The sequence below is a fragment of the Polistes fuscatus genome, unplaced genomic scaffold (genome assembly GCF_010416935.1).
Source record: "Polistes fuscatus isolate 324 unplaced genomic scaffold, CU_Pfus_HIC Scaffold4, whole genome shotgun sequence".
In the NCBI taxonomy this organism is placed as follows: Eukaryota; Metazoa; Arthropoda; class Insecta; order Hymenoptera; family Vespidae; genus Polistes; species Polistes fuscatus.
The window spans coordinates 4756686-4781072 of record NW_025113118.1 but is presented as its reverse complement, the minus strand read 5'-3'; the positions used below and the strand labels follow the sequence as shown (position 1 = coordinate 4781072).

The 24387-nt window shown below is 29.9% G+C and overlaps 3 protein-coding genes across 3 annotated transcripts; 2 read left to right on the top strand and 1 right to left on the bottom strand.

Annotated features, from left to right (window-relative positions):
• The first annotated feature begins 568 nt into the window (after positions 1-568).
• Positions 569-13823, top strand: LOC122520790 (putative uncharacterized protein DDB_G0271606). Its single transcript, XM_043641056.1, has 2 exons — positions 569-665; positions 11075-13823. The coding sequence occupies exons 1-2, from the start codon at positions 573-575 to the stop codon at positions 12932-12934; spliced, it is 1953 nt and encodes a 650-aa protein (XP_043496991.1). The 5' UTR covers positions 569-572; the 3' UTR covers positions 12935-13823.
• Positions 13824-14696: 873 nt separating this feature from the next.
• LOC122520662 (coiled-coil domain-containing protein 12) lies at positions 14697-16541 on the top strand. Its single transcript, XM_043640855.1, has 3 exons — positions 14697-14866; positions 14956-15094; positions 15504-16541. Exons 1-3 carry the CDS (start codon positions 14739-14741, stop codon positions 15696-15698), a joined length of 462 nt encoding a protein of 153 aa, XP_043496790.1. The 5' UTR covers positions 14697-14738; the 3' UTR covers positions 15699-16541.
• Positions 16367-23834, bottom strand: LOC122520879 (carbonic anhydrase 2-like). The gene is made up of 6 exons (XM_043641197.1): positions 23526-23834; positions 18524-18568; positions 18177-18338; positions 17159-17409; positions 16681-16917; positions 16367-16594 (listed from the first exon to the last, which is right to left on the bottom strand). Exons 1-6 carry the CDS (start codon positions 23569-23571, stop codon positions 16367-16369), a joined length of 969 nt encoding a protein of 322 aa, XP_043497132.1. The 5' UTR covers positions 23572-23834.
• Positions 23835-24387: the final 553 nt, after the last annotated feature.

The window sequence follows — 24387 nt, the reverse complement described above, 5'->3', positions numbered from 1 at the left end:
TCGATATAGGCGACATAAAAGAAGACAATAATAATCGAGAGTAATCGAGATATTAATAAAATCATCGGTATAGATAAAAAAAAAGAAAATCGACACACGTATCGTACTAATAAATATAAAAGCAAAAGATTTATGAGATAATTTTCGTTAAAACATAAATGTACTGTCCATTCGTGAGAAGAAGTTCCCCGGGATTGGGGGGATACAAGGGAAAGGGTTCGTTAGCCCCGCCCCATCCTCACCTTTGGCACCTCCCACAATTTATAGAGTAGAAAATATAGAGTATGGAAATTGACTTTTTTTGTTCTTTTTTTTTTCTTTTTTTTTTTAAATATAGAAAGATAAAGAAGAAAGATATAGATAAGATAGACAGAGATAGAAAATAATAAAATAAATCATTAATTAGTAGAAATAGGTCAAGAGAACACGAGTGACCGAAAATGGTCGAAGATCGAACGAAAGAAGTTGATCTTCGTTGATTCTTCTCGTAAGTATACACATATACATATATAAATGTACTTGTAGATGTGTATTTGTGTATAATGGTATAATACATGGACCCCACCTCTTTCATGAAACTATCGTGCGCTACCTGCGTGGAGATCATCTCCGGAGTAAAAGCTGAGAACTGGGCGAGCATAGGCACAGACAGCATCATGCGCTTGGTGAGTACAAAACTAATTCAAAATATCCTTTTTTCTTTTTTCTTTTTTTTCTCTCTCTTCTTTTTTCTTTTTCTCGTTCTTTTTTATTATTATTAATTTCTCTATCTACTTATAACACTTTTAATTAACTTTTCCTCCTTATTTTCCCTCTCGTTAAATTAACACACTTTGTGAGATCATAAGTGACAGTGAAATTAGTTTCGATTATCGTCTATACACCAAGTGAATTTTAACGAATTAGTGTTGATCATTCTGTCGAAAATTTCAAGATTATACGTGTTTATTTTTAAATAGAAACTTACACCAACCAACCCTCCATCTCCCCCAAAAAAAACAAAAAGAAAGAAATAGAAAGAATAGAAATATTCTTATATGATTTCGATAAAAATTTCTTGTTTTCCTTCCTTATATCGATAAATATCGATATAAAGTAATGTTCGAGTAATTTTTTAATATTTCATTAGATGACAAAAAAAAATAACAAAAGGAAGAAAAAAAAAATAAATATATTTTGGTCTCATAGGTGATCATATCAAGCGTGATTTCTAACGTTTCTTTTCTTTCTATCTTTCTTTTTTTTTTTCTTCTTCTTTTTATTTAATAACGATGAGAAGCAAAAGTAGGAAAATATTAGGCATTTCTCAGTGGCAACTTTCTTCTTCCGAGTTTCCCGAGAGTATAAACTTTATATATATATATATACAGACACATATACATATATATACATATATATGTATGTATACTTGCGAGTTTTTCTCATGCCCTTTTAATCAGAGATCGTCGACGATTCTTTTTTCTCTTTTTTAACCGGCTTGGCCGATTTGTCTTCTTCGCGTATCGACGGTTCCGCTACGTAAAGTGAAAACGTAGTAGCATCCTGTAAATATAATCGTTTGTCGCGAAATAAGCCTTTATAACCATATTTTCTTTTCTTTGCGATCGTCAGTGGTTGTACATATTTATGGAAACAAATACTTTCATTATTTCAAAGAAAATGAAAAAGAAAGGATGAAAGTATCATTCAAATAACGAAGAAAGAACATGTTTTTTTTCCACGATTATCATAAATCTATAAGATCTTCGGGGGGATAAGGAGAACACGTTGATGATGATGATGATGATAACAATTCGTTTGTTATTTTATTCTTTGCGATTTTTTATCGAGAACAGTGATAACAAATTTTATTTTATTTTTTTCTTTGAAATTACATATTACCTGAGATTTAACGTAAAAAAAAAGAAATTGAATTTTTTCAAAAGAAATTTGAAATTATTTACCATAGTAGCTATCAACAATACATCAATAATGGGATAATAATTTGTATTATTATTATTATTATTATTCTCACAAGGATACTTATCGTTTTCTCTCATCGATAATTTGACACACTAACACATTTATTGGCTTTCATTGTAACGGTTTAACGTTATATACGCTTTTTGTAAAATAGAGAAAATAAGATAAAATAAACATTGGAATAGATGAACCGAGTCTATAATTTAGTTTTATTATAGTTATAGTCTATATCACGATGGTGGTAATGAACTCGTTTATCATTGGAATTGGCCGTGAATTTCATGGGTAAATCACGCGAGTAGTAGTAGTAGTAGTAGTAGTAGTAGTAGTAGTAGTAGGTTGCAGTTTGCTCTCGCAAGTTTCGATGGCCCACTTGTCATGTGGCACGCACGCGTGCTTTTCTAAGATCGCCTTTTTAATTATCACATTTATTATAAAATCGTTCTACCGAGCAAATTAATATAGAATAAAACATCACGCGAGTAATAAACCCGAGTAAAACGAAATTCATCTCGCTTTCGTAGACAAATCATAATCTATCCTCTCTTTCTCTTTATGTATATCAATGGAATACGAAACTGAATTCATTAATATCTATAGCGAGTTAACATGAATCATAATATATGAATAACATGAATAAAGAATGGAAAGAAGGGGGGGGGAGGGATGACGTTGGGAATTATTTTTTTGTTGAATTTCACTCGGTTCGATTCATTTCTTTTTCTTTTTTTTTTATAATCCGAGAATAATTCTTTAATTATTATTTCTTAATATAATATTGCATTTTATTTATATTTTATTATATTATTATTGAGAAATAAAATAAAATATGGATTTTGATTAAACAATTAAAATCAATCTATGATATTGTTATTTAATTATTATTGTTCATTTTATTTTAATGTATTGGAAGATACGATTGTTTCTAATAAGTTTATATGCTATTACTGAAATATCCACTTATGTCTAAAAGCAAGAAGCAATAGGTTAAAGATCAACCTGTTGAAAAAGCGATCTTAGTAAGGCACGTGTTTACACGCTTACAAATATCTGTGTATGTGTATATATATATATAGATAACCGTATAATCGATCTTCTCATCTTCCTTTAAAACAGGTTTCGTTCACATTGAAACTCTGAATTGCAGGTACCGTTGACTTTGAAGCCCGTTAGATTCAGAACAAGGACAAGTCGTATTTTAATAAACGACCAATCACGTTTAATTTTCAAATTAACGTACCGAACTTTAAGACTCCATGCATCATCGTACATGTAATTTTTTTCTTTTTTTTTTTTTTCGCTCAAAGCTCTGATATCCCATGCGTTAGCCGCATTCAGAGAGAAAGTAATTTTATAATCGGATTTATACGAGACGAGAGTCCTGAAGAATTGGGCGTGGATGAGTCTTCGCGTGTATTTAACTGAAAGTTCAATGAACCCAAAGCAGGTGGCATCTTTTCGAACTGTCGAGAAAGAGAGAGAGAGAGAAAAATTCTTCTTTTTTCTTTTTTGACACGATGACGATAATCCAGTCTCTTTGAAACAGAAGATAATCCTACAACTAGATTCCATATTTCATTTCTATGTATCATGTGAATTTACATACATATATAGATACACGCACATATACGTAAATCGATAGATTAAAACGGGAATGTGGATTATAACTATAATACTATATAATCATATCAGAAAAAAAGATAAATCTATAGATCTAATCTATATTTCATCTATACTTATAGAAAATGTTTATATATATAAAGGGTTCTTTTTTAAATCGAGTCATCTAACTATTTAGAATAATATATTATTTTGAAATATAAATATTTAATATAATATACAAAAAATATATACATGTATACTATATATTATACATATAAACTAGTATATTTAATATATACCGTTCTTTTATATAATATAATATTATCCATACAAAATATACCGTATATATGTATGATAAAATTTTCTTATATATATATATAAAAAAAGAAAGATTAATTTTTTTCTTTTTCAGTAGAACATAGAAAATTTGTTAGTATAGATTAAAATTCATTAATTTTTTTTAAGATTTTTCTTTTTATCGTATATTTAATCGTTGATAATAATTATCAGTTGAAAACGATTTTAACTATTTAGAATAATATGTTATTTTGGAATATAAATATTTAATATAATATACAAAAATATATACATGTATACTATATATTATCCATACAAAATATACCGTATATATGTATGATAAAATTTTCTTATATATATAAAAAAAAGAAAGATTAATTTTTTTCTTTTTCAGTAGAACATAGAAAATTTGTTAGTATTGATTAAAATTCATTAAATTTTTTTAAGATTTTTCTTTTTATCGTATATCTAATCGTTGATAATAATTATCAGTTGAAAACGATTTTACGATTCACGCGTCTGGGAACGTATATATATATATATACGTAAATATATTTGTACGTACGTATGTATGTATGTATGTATGTAAAATCGTTTGGAAGTAATCACGATACTCAGAGTCAGGCATGTCGACGGCCCGTTATTCGCCGACTTTCACTCCTCTGAGATACTCTGAGGATGATACGACGCGTAGCGGGAGCATACGTTGCGTTTAATTGCATTCGGTTCTGTACTCTTTCCTCTCCACCCCTGCGCCAATCCTCCCCCCAATTCCCCCTGCCCCCTCCCGGTTCTCTATCTACCACCTTCTTCGTTTTTTACTTCTATTTCTTTCTTTTTCTTCTTTCCTTCTTCGTATATTCCATCTTATCATCTACTATTACATTTTACATGCACGCACGTATGCATGCACGTGTGTGTGTATGTGTAGAGAGACATATTTTTTGTTTTCTCACTCTCATGGTGCATTATTCAACGCCAAGGACTCGTTGTATAATCGAGCTGCTGCTGGCATATTTGGCGACGTTGCTTCTTTTCATTCCCGCTTTCACGTATCATTACGTTTCCGCATTTCTTCGAAGGACTCCTCCTCGAAATGAAAATCAATCCGAGAGTCTAATTGAGTGCATATCGATTTAAAATGCATTACTGCGTCTTGCTATAGGGAAACAAAAAAAGGAGAAAAGAAAATTTGATATTAATTGGAAAGAAAATATTTTGATAAACAAAAGGTTCGGTACGGTTAATATAATGATAATAATTTATTAATTATTATTAATCTCTTTGTGTGATTTTTTTTATTTTATTTTGTTTCCTTACATATTATTGGATATTTTAATAAATATCTTTTATTGATTTTGTTAAGGATAAATAACAATTTAGATTTTGTGTTTTTGCATATCTTCGAAGTATTATTATAGAAATTTTTAATTTAACGTAATTTGAATGAATTCGAATGTATTTGCGGTTGAAAAGAATAGAAGAAGAAGAAGAAGAAAAAACGATCAAAATTTGATAATAATAATAATAATAATAACAATCATCATCATCATCATCGCAAATCCTTGTTATATTTTTTGTTTAAATTTCTTTTTTTTACTTTTTCGTTTTGTTTAAAAAAAAAAAATAATATATTACATCGAATCGATTATACTCGATTGATTTTCCTTTCACGCGTCATTGGCCGTTTCCGCATTTCTTCCAAGGACTCATTCGAAATTTTAACGAACACCCATCTCTACCGTGGAGATTAACTCGAACATATATTTTATTCAACTATAGCAGTTGAAAAGAAAGTTAAATCGAATGAAATAGAGAAGGAATTGGTCAAGGTCTATTAACGATAATAAATAGATGCAAATTTTGTAGTTCTTTTTCTTTTTTTTTTTGTTTTCTTTTTTGTCATTTCGTTTCGTTTCGTTTTGTTCTTAATTGTAAGATGTTACGTCAATTCGTGAAATGAGATACATATTACTACAAAGGATAAATTTGTAAAATAAATTAAAGTTCTATCATATTTAATCGATTTAAAATTCTAGTTTAGTAAGGAGAAGCAAGTTCAAGTGAGTAGAAATACTCGACATTCAAGCGAGTGAAAGTGTTGCTGCTGCTTCTTTTCTCCATATTGGAGGTTCCTCTTCACCATCTTCGTATTCTTATTATTATTTATCTTCTTATTTCTTTTATTTTATTTTCTTTTCTTTTCATTTCATTTCATTTTTCGTTCTCATAACTTTTCTTTTTTTTTTTTGTTTCTTTAGATAATATCTTACAACATTCCATTTTTTCGATATCGAAACGCCTACAAAAATTAATCCACGCATCATCTCTTTCTTATTAATTATAGAGACGATATCTCAACGCAGTCATTTTTCTTAAATACCTAAACGTTAAACTCTTTTCAAACGTCAAACCACTTCGAAACTTCTTCTAATACATACCATAGACTTCGTAGAATAATTTAGAGAGAAAGTTTTCTTTTTCTTTTTTTTTTTTTTTTTTTTTAATTATATTTCGAATATTAGACGATTAGAGAATTTTATTTGAATAAAATTAATGAGATTGTTGCCTGATTTAATAATTAATAGAAATTTCGTATAGATTTCTATAGATTAACTATTGTGTCGTTAAAAATTAACATATAAATGATATAATTTATCTTGTCAAAAAAAATGAACAGATTTCCTGAACAGATTATAATCCTATATATATATACATAAATCGTGTTTTTCATAAATCAATAATAATCCGAAATATTTCAAATGATTTCAAATAAATATGATATATCGTCTATGACAAAAATAAAGAATAATAGTAAAGATTGAAAAGATGTTAGAAAGTAGATATCGTTAGAAAGCAAATAAATCGATATTTGATCGTAATCTAATGAATGAATAAAGAAGATAGAAAAAAAAAAAAAGAAAAAAATTAAAATTACCATTATTAGGTGAATTCGATGATAGAAGAAACCCAGAGTAGGGCCCAGAGTTCTTCCAACACGAGATAAATTATTCTTCGGGTCATTGACCCCAACACTCTAACAGTTTAATTGCATCGAAAGGTTCGTTAACGAATGTCTACTGTTTCTATGTTGGTTGTTATTGTTGTTATTGTTGTTGTTGTTGTTGTTGTTCTTGGAACAAGGTATAGATATACATACCTATATCTGACGCAATCTGACTATTATCTTAGAAAAGAAGAACTCTTTACGATGCCGTTCGAGCAAATCCGGCAAAATTGAGTTCATCGACTTCCGGAAGTGCATTATGTCTTTGTCGAATGTTCGTGCCGGCCCCCCTTCTTCACTGTCCCCCTCCCCCGCCCCTCATTCTCGATCCTTCTCGAGATAAATATCGCGTGAGGATATTACAAATTGATGTTTCCCCATCTAAAACGGAATCTTCTACGATTTAGGTAATCTCGTCTTACGTAAAACTGAGTATTCTTTTTTAAGTTTCCGTTCCCCCTATCGAAAATAACGAGCTGGGGGGGGGGATAGATACGGACTATGTTAAATTTTTATTACCGAATAGGACGGTGAAATTTCAAGATTTTATAATAGTTTTGTTTGTTTTTTGTTTTTTTTTTTTAAGTTGTACGATACAGAGAGATGATGATGATGTACTCTAAAAAGAGAGAAAGAAATTACTTCGAATGAATTTCTTTTTTCTTCTTCTTCTTTTTTCTACTTTTTGAAAACATCCTCTACCCAATGGGGAATCATCGTTCCCTGTGTTACGAAGAGAAATCACGAAGAGAACGACTAGATTGAAAATTTATGTACGCGTTATTTCTATATTCAAAATATGTTATTTTATTGTCGAAGTAAAAAAGAAAAAAGAAAATATCTAGATAACCGTGCGCGAAATATATATATATATAGGTTATAGTGTAGTTAATTAATTAAACATTTCGCAAAGTCTCGACATTATGAATTCTATCGGCCGAAATACAGGAAGAAGACAATTTGCATGAAGATAATTTGTAAGCTGGAACACGTGTCGCGGGGTCTGGTTTTCTTCGCTAAGATTCTCGAAAGTGAAACTCATTGCCGAAAGTGCACACGGTGGACATGAAAAAGAAAAAAAGAAAGAAAGAAAGAAAGAGAGAAAGAGAGGGAAAAGCGTCACACCTGCGCTAACCTTCCCCCCCCCGCTCCTTTTCTCTCTCTCTCTTCTTTCCTACTCTCGTGTATGCTTCATCGAAATTAATGGACACTGGACCAATCGAGATGAAGATGCTTGTAAAATTATTTGGTCGTTTAGAAAGTTCTCAATGATGTATTTGTACTCATTCAATGTTTCAAACAACCGACTTGGATTTTTGTTTTATTTTTTTTTAATTTTTTTTTTGACGAATTCAATTTACAATAGAAAAAAGTCACACATAGGCCGTTCTTTTTTTATTTATTTTAATTTCAATAACGTGTGCATAAATATTTCAAATATTTGTATTAATCTCATAGCGAGATTAATTTTGAACGAAATATATTTCGCTAATTGTGTGTCAAAAAATCCACAAAAAAAAAATAATAATAATAATAAAATGATTTACAAAAAGACTCTTGTGTATAAAAGTTACGTTAATTGTGAGGAATAAGAAACGAAAGAAATTTTTAAATTATTAACAAATTATTTAAAAAAAAAACAAAAAATAGAAGAAGAATGAAAAGAAAAATCATTGGAGTAAATTCTTTGTCGGTTCGTTTATTTGTTAATATTTCTTAACAATTAGTTTCTCTTTTGTAAAAAATTAAATCTGTCCGTTTTCGACATATGTGTAATTCCCACAATAATTCATAACCATTTACGGTCACATGCGTTGTGTGTACACACCATACGTAAATGCTTTCACGCTTATTAACAATAAGAGAAACGAGAGAGAAGTTCGTTAATTTTCGAGTTATGTATTTATATGCAAGAATACACATACTTCACGAATTTCTTCGGCACGTTTCATCCACGTATGTGTGCACGTGTGCATGTATCATGTTGAAAAGTATTTGCTTTTGTTTACGCGAGGTAGGATACGGGTGTGGTGCATATTCGCAGTTATGGCTTGCTTGCTTTCTTCGTAAATGTCAGCGGATATTTTCTTCTACCGTGGTTGCGTTGAGAATAATATGGCTTATACCTGTTATTCGTTGATATAACAATAACGATCCTGTCAACTTTTTTTCCTTTTTTTTTTCTCCACGGAATTGTACAGTTATAATGCGAAAAATATTCTGACATTTATTCGTACTATTAAATGTCGTATTTTAAATGAATTAAATATTATAAAAAAACAAAAAATTACAAAGAATATATATAATAATAATATTTTTATATTTAATATAATATACGTTGTTTCTATAATTTTCGTAAGATTTGCATTAAATGAATCAAAAAGTATTTATTTAATACGTATTCCTTTTTTCTTTTTTTATATAAACAAAAGTAAGTCAGTTCGATCGAAGAAAAAAAAAATTGTTTCTAAACAAGATTAAAAACTTTTCAACTCGTCCATGTGTGTGTGTGAACTTTTCGTAATAAAAATCATCGAATTTAAATTATATAAATAAAAGGATAATACTCGAGTTAAATGGAGAAAATGATAATGAATGCTTATAGTAAGAATATTTTTTACGTTAACTGTACATAGTTATTTCATTTTGAAAAAGGTTTATTATTTTCTACGAATCTAAAATATTGAGAATAAAAAGTATACGTAAATATATTTAAATATATACATATTCATCCTCGTAGGATATCTAATTACTATAATATAGTAAATTATGATAATTGATCGCGTGTTAAAGTTAATATCACGAACGAAAGATCAAATCAATTTTATTAAATTCCATGAATAAACGCGCGCGTTTAAATACATTTCGCAAATGGAAGACATTTATTTGCAAATAATTAGAAATTAACCGATAAGAGGAGGACGTTAATGTAATTACAGAAAATGAAATATTAACGAGAGTATCTCCTTTTCTTTTTTTTTTTTTTTTTTTAATATTTGTTCTTATTAATAATTATCTCAATTATGACCGTTGATCGCACGTAAAATGGAGATCTAATTACATGGCGGTTAGGGGAAGTAATTATATCGAAGGATAGAGTAATAAGTATCTTTATCGTGACGATTATAACATCATGAAGATTATCCTATAATTTGTTGCTAATAATCGACGAAGTTTTGAAATGGTAACGATTGGTGTTATATTATCGAAAAGAAATTCTTTTTCTTGTTTCTTCTTCCTCCTCCCCCCTCCCCTAATATTTTTCCTTTACTTTGGAAAATGTGTTCACGCTGATTATCATCAACCGAAAACCACGAAGTGTTTATTTTCGCGAAGAGATTTGAATGATATTAATTCTTACGTTGATCATCCGGGTCTCCGTTAACTGATTTCACGATATAATTTCACTTCTCAGGATGAAAGTTCTCGTCGTGTTTCAGTAAGTTGATTTTTGTTTTTTTTTTTTATAGAAACGTGCGAAATTCACCTACGCGACGATGGGAGAACCGAACCCGTACTGAGAACAATTTTGTAAAACAAACGTTTTATCGCGTGTAAAGTATAAGATTTTATTTGAAATGAACAAACTGATAATGTTGTAAAACGTGTGAACTACGAGAAAGTATAAACTTTGAGACTAATATGTATTATTTTTATTTTATTTATTTCTCGAATCATTTTTGTGAATTAAATCTTTTCTTTTATATATTTACGTATATTTATATTAATTATGTTTGAACAATTAACATTTTATTTAGGCGTGTTTCTCTTTATCTCGAACCTACTTCGTTCACGTTCCAACGTAGAAATCTTTAACGTCGATGATGCTTTTTTCCCTTTTTCTTTTTTTCTTATCTCATCTCAGTCCTTTTACGAATGAAATGAACACCATTTTATAGTATTTGATTAGGTATTAATTCGAGAAAGATAGGTAAGATGCGTGCATAAGATTTTCACTCGTTTGATGGGTTATACGACAAACTTGTCCTGCCTAACACGCACACACCTCTTGCATAATCATGTAAAACGCGTTTAAAAGGAAAGCCAGGGTGTTTACTGTGGTTTTTAGGAAGAGAAAATTGCCTTAGGTTACTTACAAATCATATTAATGTAATCAAAGAAAAACTACAACGCGAAAAGACATTAATAATAATAATAATAATAATAATAATAATAATAATAATAAAAACCATAACGATGTTGCAGATAGCAATTGTGATCGTTGGCTTAGCAGTGGTGTCGGTTGATCATCGATCGACAGCCGAGGATGTTGCAGATTTATCCGAAAGTAATTTGGACGTTCCAGCAGCGGCAATGAAATTGGATAAAAATTTACGTCGAGCATTGTTAAAGGCTTTAACGGATTTGGAAGCGGAATCGGTTGAACAAAGGAAAAACAACGACGAGCCTATCGCACAAGCCTACACGTCTAATCAATTCCAGGACATTTCGAAAAAGGATTTGAACAAAAAAATCGGCATCGTTCAAAAATCAAGTTTTTCCTTCGATGGATTTCCCGGAGATGAAGAAATACCCAGCGAGGATAAGCTTCAAAATTCAAGCTTCGTTCAAACGGACAAATACGTAATCATGACTAGTTCACCTTCGATGACTATCGAGAAAGCTACTAGAAACGATGCTAGAAGTTTCCACGTTCAGAATATTATTATGTCTGATAAGAATCAAGGATTGAAGATTGGGCCTAAGATGGAACAATTAGAAACGAAGAAATCAAACGGTGACTCTTATGTTTCTTACGTTAACAAAGTAGATAGTATAACTTTGAAACCACTGACTGAATTAACGGAAGGTCTTACTGGTGTTGCTAGCAACGGTATCGCATTAGCTAATTCATTACCTTTACCAAAACCAACGGCATCTAGTCCTACGGATTCTCCTAAAATAAATGACACTTTAATGAATGGTAGTAGAATAATAGAGAAATCTGAAGAGGTTAAAATATTCCAAGCACCGTTGGTGGCAGCGTTTACCGTTCAACAAGATGAAAGTGGTGCACCTAAAAGCGTTGTACCTATCTTCAAACCAACCGGAGATGGGCAGGCATTGACTTTGCAAGAACAGTTGGAATTTAAGCAAAGGCTTTTAGAGAAACAGTTGGAAGAATTGCAACAACAGCAGCTTCAACAAACACAGTTTCTTATCAGGCAACGTCATCTTTACGAACAGCAACTTAGGCAAAAGCAACAACAACAGTATTATATTCAAGAACAAGCTAGAATCAAGCAGATCGAGGAACAAGCGAAATTAAAGCAACTGGAAGAACAAAGATTGAAGCAATTCGAGGAACAACGATTGAAACAGTTCGAGGACCCACGGATCTTTCGGTTTCAACAACAACCTGTACTATTACAACAACAACCTGTACCATTACAACAACAAAAGTATCGTTTCTTTGAACAGGCTACAAATCTCTTAAATATTCCAACACCGGCAGAATCCAACGTTCGTTTACAACCCAGTGTCTCGTTACAAGTACCAAATATTATCGTTCCACCTCCTTTCAATTTCCAAGACCAACTAAGATTTCAACAAAATCGTCAGCAACAACTACAACCACAACAACAGCAGCAACAGCAACAACAACAACAACAACAACAACAAAAATTACATCAGAGTTTTGGACCTGTAACAGATTTCCAACAACCACCCGTGGCAGCATCAACGAGATTTAACAGGCAAGAAGCTTTCAACTCCGTGGGTAATTTTGGCTTTAATGAGAAACCATTTGCCACTAGGAATGCTTTTACTTTCGGTGTACCACAAAGAAATCCAATTAATTTCGTCTATAATCCTTATACTCACAATCAGTATAGACAAACAAGACCACAGCAAACACCAGCAAAACAAATCCAACATCTTCTTTATCAATCAGGTATCGCTGGTGAATTAGGTAATGCTGAAGGTTCTGGTGGTCAAGAAGATTTAAACATCGTTTCTAAAGTTCTAGCATTAAACGTGGGTGCCATACCCAATAAAAATCTTCATTTTACTACGAATAACCGTGTTAATACCGGATTTGTCGCCAAAGTTCCCGCTAATGCGTGAAATATAAGATTATAATGAAGAAAGATCCAGACGAGTCATGTAAATTACTACAAGACGATATTAATTATGTCGAGCTCTCTGTCACTATCATATTAATTTCTTTTATTTCTTTATCTTTTCATTACACATTCTTCCGTATAGATATATATATATTTCAACAATGGCAACACAAATTTGTTACAATATAAGTGACGCTAGAAACGATCTTCCGTGTCAGCTCAGGTTGTTCGTTATTTTTCACAAGTGAACATTATCTCATAACGAACATAATCGTATTTAATTAAATTACGATTGCGAATATCGAAAAAGAAATAGTAATGAGTTATGCAAAACGTGTGTGTTAAGCTACAATATTTCACGCTACATTGCAATACAACAAATTTTGTAAATAAGTTGTTTGTTACTTATACATTTGCATACACGCATATCTAATTCTTGTCTTATTTTATCTTTCTTTTCTATTAAATGGAAGAACAAAAAGAAAAGAATACAAATAAACACCAAATAAAAAATGAACGAAAAGAGATACGTAAGAAAATGATTCCAATGTGAAGAGTAACGTTTATTCAATCGTATCAAAGTTTTGTTTTTTAAATTGATAAAGCAAAAGATATATCATTTTTCAGCCTCGATTTAACTAGGCAAGCTCATATATTATAGTTCGAAGTAATAGGTCATCGAGATAAGAAATAACGTGCTCTTCTTCTTCTTCTTTTTCTTTTTCTTTTTTATTGTTTTTTTTTTCTTCTTCAAGGATTAAAAGGTACCACGAAATCGTGCATCGTGTTGCGTTCGATATTGAAAATCGCTTCTCCAACTGTAAATAAACTTTCCCCGACAAAGATATACGTCGCACAATACCGGCAAAAGGAAGAGCACGGATATATAAGAGAAGAGATACTTTAGCGAGTGCGCGCGCGCGCACGCTCGCAACCGAGAACGTGTATATACGCTCATGTCCTCAATTTCACAAACGTATGGCATAGATTCGTGATTTCTCTCTGCGAGCTAATCGGCGAATTCTCATTGAAGAATCATCCTCGGATAATATCTTTTTTTGAGGACATCATTTTTCTTTTCATATTTGCTAATATGAAATTTCTTTTTAATTGAAGTAAAAATATTTTTCGTTTGACTTTCAAGTTTGTTTAAATTTGACTTCTTAAAAACTCGCGTATGACGTTAGATAATATATAGTTAATAATAGTAATGATATATTAATGTAATGTAATAATAATAATAATAATAATAATAATAAAAATTATTATAATAATAGAATTAATTGACGATTATCGCTTATAATTTATCTGACGCCAATTTGTACGAGTTATTGTAAGAATGTTAATAAACTAATTCGTTTCACAAAAATATCTATAAGATGTGTTAAGCAGTATGCTAAATTTTATTTAATTACCGATAAATTATTATATACAAACGGGTAGTACAACTGGGAGAGAGCTGATTATAATATAAAAATAAATCGAAAGAAAGGAATATATATGATTTCGTTTTTGAGAATATCATGTTTGAAAATTTATAATTTGAATATCTTCTACTATGATCAGATTTATGATAATCATTTAAAAAATTGCAGTCAATTAACCTCTGCTTTGTCTTCTGTATCAACCTGTATGTGTAAAAAGTCAGTAATAATTATTATAAAAATTAAAGTACAAGATTTCAATATAAAACAATCAACTCGAATAGTTATACCGCAGTTATTTAAATTTATATCGATAGTATGCGATACAATGTTTCGATACTCGCCGAAAGTGACATCTAACGTAGCGCCAAAGTAACAAACATGTCCGAAGACAAAGTAGGCTCGTTAGTGGAAGAAGCTTTAAAAAGAAAAGAACGCTTGCAAGCTCTTAAAAAGAAAAATGAAGAAGGCAAAGATACTAAAGCTGATTCTCCCAGCAAATTACCAATGTGAGTTATTACATTTTATTCTTACTTGCGCGAATTTTCCTAACCTAACCTAACTTTTATTTTCGTTTATATACATTTGTTGTTCTTAGGCCAAAATTTCGAAGTTACAAACCACAAGACGAAAGTCTCAAAGAAAAAGTATTGGAAAATGCAAAACCAGGCGATGTGGAATCCGAAGTTCAAGATCAATTGAATGCTGCGAAATCTAAAGTTGTTATCGAAGAACTTGTAAGTAATTTATTGCTATACATTTGTTATTATTTGCTCATCGCTGGTAACAAATTATATAAGAATATTATATACATTAAGTTATCATAGAACTTGCAAGTAATTCATTGCTAGACATTTATTAATGTTCGTTTATTGTTGATCAACTAATTATTTACTAGCTTAAAACAAATTAAATATATGCGATATATATGTGCATATACAAAATTATTATCGAAGAAATTGTAAATGGCTCATTGCTATAAGCTTATTATTATTCACTTATTTTTGATCGACTAACTATTTTCTAGCTTAAAACAAAGTATAGATACATGCTACAGTATTATGCATAAGAATAATATATACTTCAAGACGATTACTTTTATATATATTTAACGTTATATAATGATTACATTTCATTGTTCGGCAGGATATAAGTAATTTGGCTCCACGTAAGCCAGATTGGGATTTAAAGAGAGATGTTTCTAAGAAATTGGAAAAATTAGAAAGGAGAACTCAAAAAGCAATTGCTGAATTAATCAGAGAACGCCTTAAACAAGGTCAACACGATTTAGCCTCAATGGTAAATATGGTAGGAAAAGATGACGATGATAATAAAAGTTGACAGTGATATATATCATTTATTTTTTCTTTATACTGTATCAAAGAAATTATTCCATGGACAAACAAATGATAAACTGTTAATGTGTTCTTTATCCTAATACAGTTTTCATCTGAAAGTTACTAATAAATTATATACTTTAAGTATTATTCAATCGTAAGGATATTTATTAAAGTTATAAAAAGTTAGGATATGATGAATACATGATGAAGTAAAAAAGAAATATAATTGTTTAAGTTTAACTTAGTGTTTTTTACTTTACTGTTTTTTAATTTATTACATAAATACTTACATCTACAGTATTATCATTGTATTTAAATTATGAAGAGATGTATAGTGCTATGAATTCAGAATTGTAATTTGTTTTTTTGTAAATGAAATTGTCATCAAATATAGATGCTGGGTACAAGAAAAGATGAAAATATAAAAGCATACAGATTATTCGTAATTGATAGATATTTAAATGACGCTATAAAAAAAAATATATGTCGTCAGAATAATAAAAACGTATGTATTATGAATCACACGTTGCATTTAAATGATAACAAAATAGTCATCACGCATAAAATAATTTATGTATACACAATCGTAAGTTTATAAAATAATCTTCTCTGTAAAACCGTAGAAGTGCGATTATTATACGCTTGACTAGAATACGTATTTTTTCGTCTTCAAATAGTTATTAGAAGCATTGAGACGAAAAAGATAATCAACATAGTTACTTTATTATGAATAGAAAGTTCACCGTTCTGCGAATTATCTTTATTGTCGATCGAGTCTTTTGTGTCTAATTGTAAAATGTTATGATAAACCAGTCGATCGAATAATGGTTGTACCGGCCGAAAATTGTGTGTTAATTTTTTTCCCTCGGATGAACGAAGGTTACGAAATGCAGCCAACTGAAATTATAATAATTATGTAATATCGTTAAAACGACATATTCCTTCCTTTAAGAAAAGAAATATCTATAAAGAAATCAATATACCTGTTCGTGGGATAGCAATTGAGGATCTTTAAAATCGATCCACGTAACTACTTCAAAACAAGGTGGTGTAGTCAAGGAGCCATTATACGTAAAATAATTAGCTATGGTAGAATTATTCGGTTGCAATAGGTGTTCCAACAACAGTGGCTCTTCGAGTTCATGTTTGCTATTAACCATCTCCACACTTGATAATGCTTCAACTATAGTATTGTAAGTTGGATTCTCTTTATCGTCTGCCTATATAAAACATAACAACATTAACAATTATAATGGAATATCTGTGATGGTAATTATGACAATGGACTAATCTAAAAATGAACAAATTGAAAACATTGATTTTACGATTCATTTTATAATTTATATAATTGTATATATAATATAAAATTAATAATAAAAATCAATTATTTCGATCAGTTCAATGACATAATCCATTGGCACATGCATACAATTGAAATACTTAAAGCAAAGCATTTCTTACCTCGTAGAAATATGCAAAAACAGCAAGTCCATCCGAATGATTGACCGCAGCAGCCATCGAACCGTATTCCTGCTTATAGAAGACAGCATGGAGTTCCATAGCAAATGTATGATTATTGATGTAATCTTCCGATCCTTTAAAATCGTTCTCACCCCAATGAAAATGAAGTTGTTCGAAAACGTAAGTGTTGTTACCAAGAGGACCACCGGAAACCAGAGCTTGGTCTGATTTATTGTTAGTCTGGATCATCACTGATTGAGTAAGATCAGATTATTATTTTATTGCGCAAGTTATTCTTCCACATATTGTAGATTAAAAATAGGAATTTCCGTGATTACAAACATATATATATATATATTACGTGCAACAAGATACAATCGTTTTCGAAGAGAATCTTTTATCATAGGAAAATGAAATCTCAATAATAAAGTAAATGAATAATAAAATTAATAATAATATTCCAATAGTAAGTCAATACGATTAACTCTACTTTAAATATTTTAAACAATTTTATTATTAAAACATTTGATTGATACTTACCATTTTGAAATAAATTTGATTAATAATTAAATTGAACATTATTAAATAATGTCGCTTTTTTTTTTATAATCGTTCAATAATAAATGATACGACTTACATTGTTATAGATACATTACTTGATCAATTTTCTCTATTTTTCGTTAAGTTGAATTAATCGATGTTATAAATTATGAATTAATTCATGTGACCGTCTTATATGTGGTCACATTATTTCTTCACTAAATGTAAGTCATTTAATATATGTTTTAATTTAAACTAAAAAAAAACTTAGATATCACGTCGAAATAATCACGAAATATCTTTTACGCTATTTTTTTGTTTTTCTTTATATTTTTCTTTTTTTATTTTGTTCATAAAGAGTAAGTTCTTTAATTCGCGTTATTTTCTCTCACTAACACCGATAAGATATATTTTATTTTTATGTGAACGAAATATATATATGATCAAATAATTTTAAATAGATTCTCAAATAACTCACCCGTATGTCCATTGTTTGTTATTAAAGAAGTATGAGGAACGCTCAATCTTTGAAAAACCAATGGAGGGAAAGTGAAATTTTGTACATTGTGTTCATCTATGTTAATGGGTGATTGATGTTTCCCAACACAGGACTGATAATCATCGGCCCAATGCGACGGGCCTGAAGTAAAAAAAAGAAAAAGAAAAGAAATGTAATATAAACGAATTCAGTATCCAATCAACGTCTTCCAATTATTCTAAAAGTATACAACATATCTTCCAAATAAAAGTAAAGAAATAATAAATAAAGTAAGGAGAAGAAAATAGATAAAAGAGAATATTATAATACTACTGAATACTATGTACCGTGAATTCCGTCGTAACTAAAGTCTTGAGCTCCATAAGAGAATTCTGAAAGTGAAACGAATGTTTTAGTTAGAAAACGATGATTCGTTAGAAATACGTAGTATATATTTACATGAAGAGGAGGAGGAGGAGGAAGAGGAGGGAAGGGAGATATAACACAGCCTTTCGCTGCTACGTTACACATATAGAAGATCAAAAGAAAGTATAAGAGAAAAAAGAAATATTCTCGGTCGAAAGCACCAACAGCACAACCAACTCGTTCACTTTTGTATAAAGCACCAAGGTTTTCTTTAAAACTGTTATACATCCCACAAAAAACGGATAGCTCTGGGTCATTGTATTCTCACGATCGGTGAAGCGTGCAAACGAGTCAAGTATATTGTAGTACAGATGCTTGCCTGCTTGCCTGCTTGCCCCCCTGCTTATTCATGGTGAAAACTTATCGTCGTGAATCATAAATGATCGTCAGAGATCAATGATTTTTCTTAGATCATTGAAATTGTTGAAAATTATAACGTGGATGTAAATACATCTGTGTCCGTAATAATCAAATAGTTTCAAATCGATTTTCTCGATCTCGATAGTGAAATGCATCTCTCGATCGTTTGAATTTTATCGTATACATTATTATTGAATGGAATTGCTTTGTAACAGTTGGAAATAGTTTTCTTTTTTCTCCTTAACTAAAAACATCTTTTATTTTATTTTATTATATATACCAATTTAATCTTCATAATTGATCATTTAATTTTTCAATTCGTGAGATATTTCGATTTTGATTAAATCAAAATGAAATTAAGATTTACAAGATTTATAACAGATTTATCAAAGAATGTTGTAGGAAAATTTTCTATATTAAATGATTAACTATGTTGATGCATGAAATATTAATAATAATAATAATAATGAGATAATAATGATGAAAATTTATGGAGGAAAGCCTTGAAAGAAACTTCTCAACAATTAAGCAAACAATGAGAAGATCACGAATTAACGTATCCAATTAATTAACGTTAGTAGCTTTTTTCTGTCTAAAGATATCTCCCGAAGAATGGATGATAGCATTTTATCTTAGCTTTAGGGTTTTTCTTTTGTATATAATACACGTGTACGACATGTGTGCGAGAAAAAATTCGATTATAGTAGACGACAATTGTTAGTCAGAGTTAGAAAAATATAATCCTTGGTAGAAGAAGAAATCATCGGATCAAATGTTAATTCATGCTCGTTAGATCTAAAAGTAGATTTAAAGTATAAGATTTCGAAGTTTAGAAGAAATTTCAGTCACGTAATAGTCGTTTACGTTTACGTTATTTGCAATTTTGATTTTTCAATTATTAGAAATCCTTCGTTCTTCTAAGATTTAGTATGCCAAGGACATACTCCGGATATCCTTCCATTATATAAAAAATAAAAGAAAAAAGAATACACAAGAGTGCATCACAGTTTATTTTATAACGTATTAATAATCTTCGATAATAATTTAATATATTTAATGGATCTATAATAGTCCCGAAGAGGACGATCAAATATCGTTAAATAAACGATGAAACTTTAACCGATCGATATCGTAAGACCCTGAAATATTACTCTTTCCCTTTTCTACAATCTCACGTTCGTGACATTGTGATGCATCTGAAAAATGCATGATCTTAGCTCGTACATATATATATACACAAAGTTTTGCAAACTAACTTTTGTATTATTTTCTTATATCATAAAAATAAACTAAATGTAATTCTGCGTAACGATAAAATTGGGTTAGTAGTTTGTGCAATGAAAACGTGTCCATTTGTTTAAATCATTTACTCAATACAATAGAAGTAAATTTTTCTTTGTAGCAATTCTATACGTCTATGAACGTACGAGAAAAGTAAAGAGAATATATGAATTTTAAAGTACACATATATTATACGCATTACATGTAATTGTGCAACTAAAGATTATACTTAAAAAAGAAAATAAAAAAAGAGGTGCATGAGTAGCGAAAAAGTTGTCATTACCAATATTTCGCGCGTAATTCAAGCGTTAATTGAATATTAAAATCGAACATCGTGATCGTTAAGATCCTATCATTCTAATGACATAACTTTCAACGCCTATATATAATAAATACTTGCACGCAAATACACTTATAACACACGTTATACGTATACACGTGTTTTATATTATATTTTATGCACGTATCATCGTCGTCGTCATCGTCACAGTACGTAGAAAGTGCAACGAGAGTTAATCCTTTCTTTTTTCGTTGCACCTTTCAACGCCGGTTTTCGAACTCTCCTTGAAAGTTAATTTATACTAATTTCTATGATAAAAAGAAAGATGCGATTTCGATGCTAATGCAGTTTAGGGGCTAATGCTATTCTTTTTAATTTATTCATTTTCTTTTTTTCCTCTTCCCTTTTTTCTTTTTATTTTTTTCTTTTTTTTTTCTTTTTTTTTTCGTTTAACGATACTTACGTCGAGTTGATTATATTTTATCAACACGTTTGTTATTTCGTTAAGTAGTCTGCTAAATAACTAAAGGAAAAAATTTACCTCGATTATCCACGACAATTAAAAATGTTATACCTCATCGACAATGACGTTCTATACGAATTCGTAAAAACGTACGTAATATCATCGAAGAAGCTCCGATTTCATGTTTAGTCCGATTAGGAACAAGATACAGGATGTACGGTGTTCGGTAACAGAGTTTTGCGAAAGGAGTTAGTATCTTCTTATTTTCAATTTCAAGGTTCATTACAGAGAAAAGTGATCTAATTATATGTTTTTAATCTTCTCTCTCTCGAGCTTATTTATTTATTATATATATATATACACGTATTATTATAAATTTAATTTCAGTCTCTATGCGTACGTTTTACGCGTCTATGTTGTGTCTTTACGTTTTCTTATTTTCCTGTTCAAAATACATTTTTAATTTCAAATTTACGATATATTTAAAATAAACGCACGAGATTAGATTTTAAATCGATACATTTCTTTTTTTTTCTTTTTTTTTCTTTTTTTAATTTTATTTAATTTCGTATTACTATAAATTAAATTCAAATCGATACGCGCGCGCGTATCACGCGTGTACGTTTATTTCCATCTTCCTTTTTTTTTTTTAATTACATTCAAATGATTATTATGATATTCGAGATAATGACATCACCGTTTTATTTTCTCCTAAAGCGTCGTAATATCTATGGTTATTTTTTCTTTTCTTTTTTTTCCTCTTTGTGAGTCAAACACATTAGTGTAACCCTTATCATTATTTATTATAATAATCGTTCGAGTGACATTCGATGAAAAAAAAATGTTCATCATATGTCGTCATATCAGTACGGAAAAATACCATCGATGAGAATTCATTCGTTTGTTTAATCGATAAGAAAAATTAGTTTCTTGCAATTTTGAGGTTTCACCGATTTACTTGTAGAATCATCGTCGGTATTCTAATTTTTATTAACACGTTTCTGTTTCAAAGTTTACAAAGGAGTATACTTTCGTATTACCGTACAATGATGAAATTAACGTTCCTTCGCGTACCATACGAATACGTTCACGTATTAGAACGACCAACGGTTCTTGATAATTATATATCTTTGTATTAAATCGTGTCAAAGGAAGAAAACTTAAATTTAATATGTTTTAACTCTTTGATTATTATTATTAATAATTATGTAGAACCAAATTGAATATATAATATAATATAATATCATCAAGAGAAAATTATTCTCTGTGTAATTATTTATTCGTATTAGGTCATATTAAGATAAATCGTGTCAAAGGAAGAAAACTTAAATTTAATGTGTTCTAACTCTTTGATTACTATTATTAATAATTATATAGAACCAAATTGAATATATAATGTAATATAATATCATCATACAAGAAAATTATTCTCTGTGTAATTATTTATTGTTATTAGGTCTCATATTAAGATAAAACTAAAATTAAATATTTTTAATATCAATTTATTATTATATTATTATTAATTGTAAAGAACAATTCTAATGTACGATATAATAATAATTTAATATATAATATTATTAACGAACAGTTTGGAATAATTATATTTTTGTATCGAGAGCGATATCGAAAAAGAATTAAAATATAATAATTGTAAAAAGAAAAGAAAAGAAAAGAAAAAAAAGAACAACAATTGTACCAAAAATAAAAAGAAAAGGAGGATCACGAAATGTAAGATAGGTGATAAAGATCTGACGCAAGCTTCTAATGAGAAATAAAAATGTCGCGTCATATGGCAATTAATCAGAACGTAGATGGATGTTGAACGATTAATTAAATATTTTCTTTTTTATTGTCTAACTCTCGCGAATATGCGAATAAAATCTTACACATGGGTGGTGCCTTTTAAGTATCATCGATGACTAGTAAACGTTTATCAGTTATTATTCATACGGAAGTAAGAATAAGCAGATACTTTTATAAATGTACGTGATTAACGTAAAAAAAAGGAATGATATTTAAAGAGTAATTAAAATTCCAATTATTCTTAGATCAGTCATCAATCATGGAAAAATAAAAAAAGATAACAAAAGTCCAGATCATTTAGTTTGACCGATCAAAATGAAATGGAAAAAATGTCGAGTTTAATACCATGAAGGTATATAAAAAGGTACGAAGAAGGTATTAAACGAAAAATTCATCGTATAAATTGGCACGATCACATCGATTCTTATATAATCCGATCGAATACTTATCTATTATTATCTTATAATATGTATTTCACGTCGATAGATTCGATAAAAGTTAAACGTACTGTTTGATATATACTTTAGATTTATCTTAAGTTTGTTTCCTTTTTTTTCTTTTTTTTACTTTACCATATCTTCGTTTGATAATAAAATCTTAACGGACATATACGATTAAATCTTTCGATTTTCTTGGATAAACGAAGGATGAAAAGGATAATAATCGATATGAAAGTAAGAGAGAGAGAGAGAGAGAGAGAGAGAGAAAGAAAGAGAGAGAGGATTAGAATACTCACTATTTAAAAAAAAAAGTCCAATAGGTATCGTCCAAAGGATCATCATGATGTTTCGCGAGAAAATTTCTTAGATTGACACACCATCGAATTAAAATCTATTTTAATTGATCACTAGACGAATATATTTTACTAATACCTCTCCGACTACTTTCTCTTTACGAAAGATTGAAGAAAATATTGAATACAAAAGGGATATGTAACGTGATAGAAAGAGAATGAGAATAAGTCTAATATACGGTCGACAGTCGACTGAACACTGGCCGGCTCTTCGACCATGTTAAATAAGACTTCTACCACTTCTAGTTCACGTTGTGGCGCGACTGAAAGAGGTTGTTCAACGATGACGATGATGACGATGATGATGATGATGACGATGACGATGACGATGTCGACGATGACGAGAACAAAGAAGAAGAAGAAGAAGGGGGAGAAAGAAAAAGAAGAATAAGAAGAAAGAGACCCTCTAAAGATCAACGTTACAATAAAATCGTACAATTTTCAAACGATTTAAATCAAACAGCAGAGATTCTTGGTTATATTTCGAGGTCAAACTCCTCTTCTCTTCTCTACGTGGTTTCGTAAACTTCGTATTATCATTTTCGAGCGTATACTTTGCATTTTATCGTGTTCGCATATGAGTCGATAATAAACCATCTTACCGAACTGTTCATACTCATTTAGCATACTTGTTTCCGTTGGGCCCTAACGTAAGATTCGAACGCAAATATTCTTCGAGAGTTTAGAACTGGTTTTTGTCTTTCTTTTTTATTTTTTCTTCTTTTTCTTTCTTTCTTTCTTTCTTTCTTTCTTGCTTCCTTTCTTTCAAGGACATCCACGGTTTCATTCGTAAGATTGCGAAGGA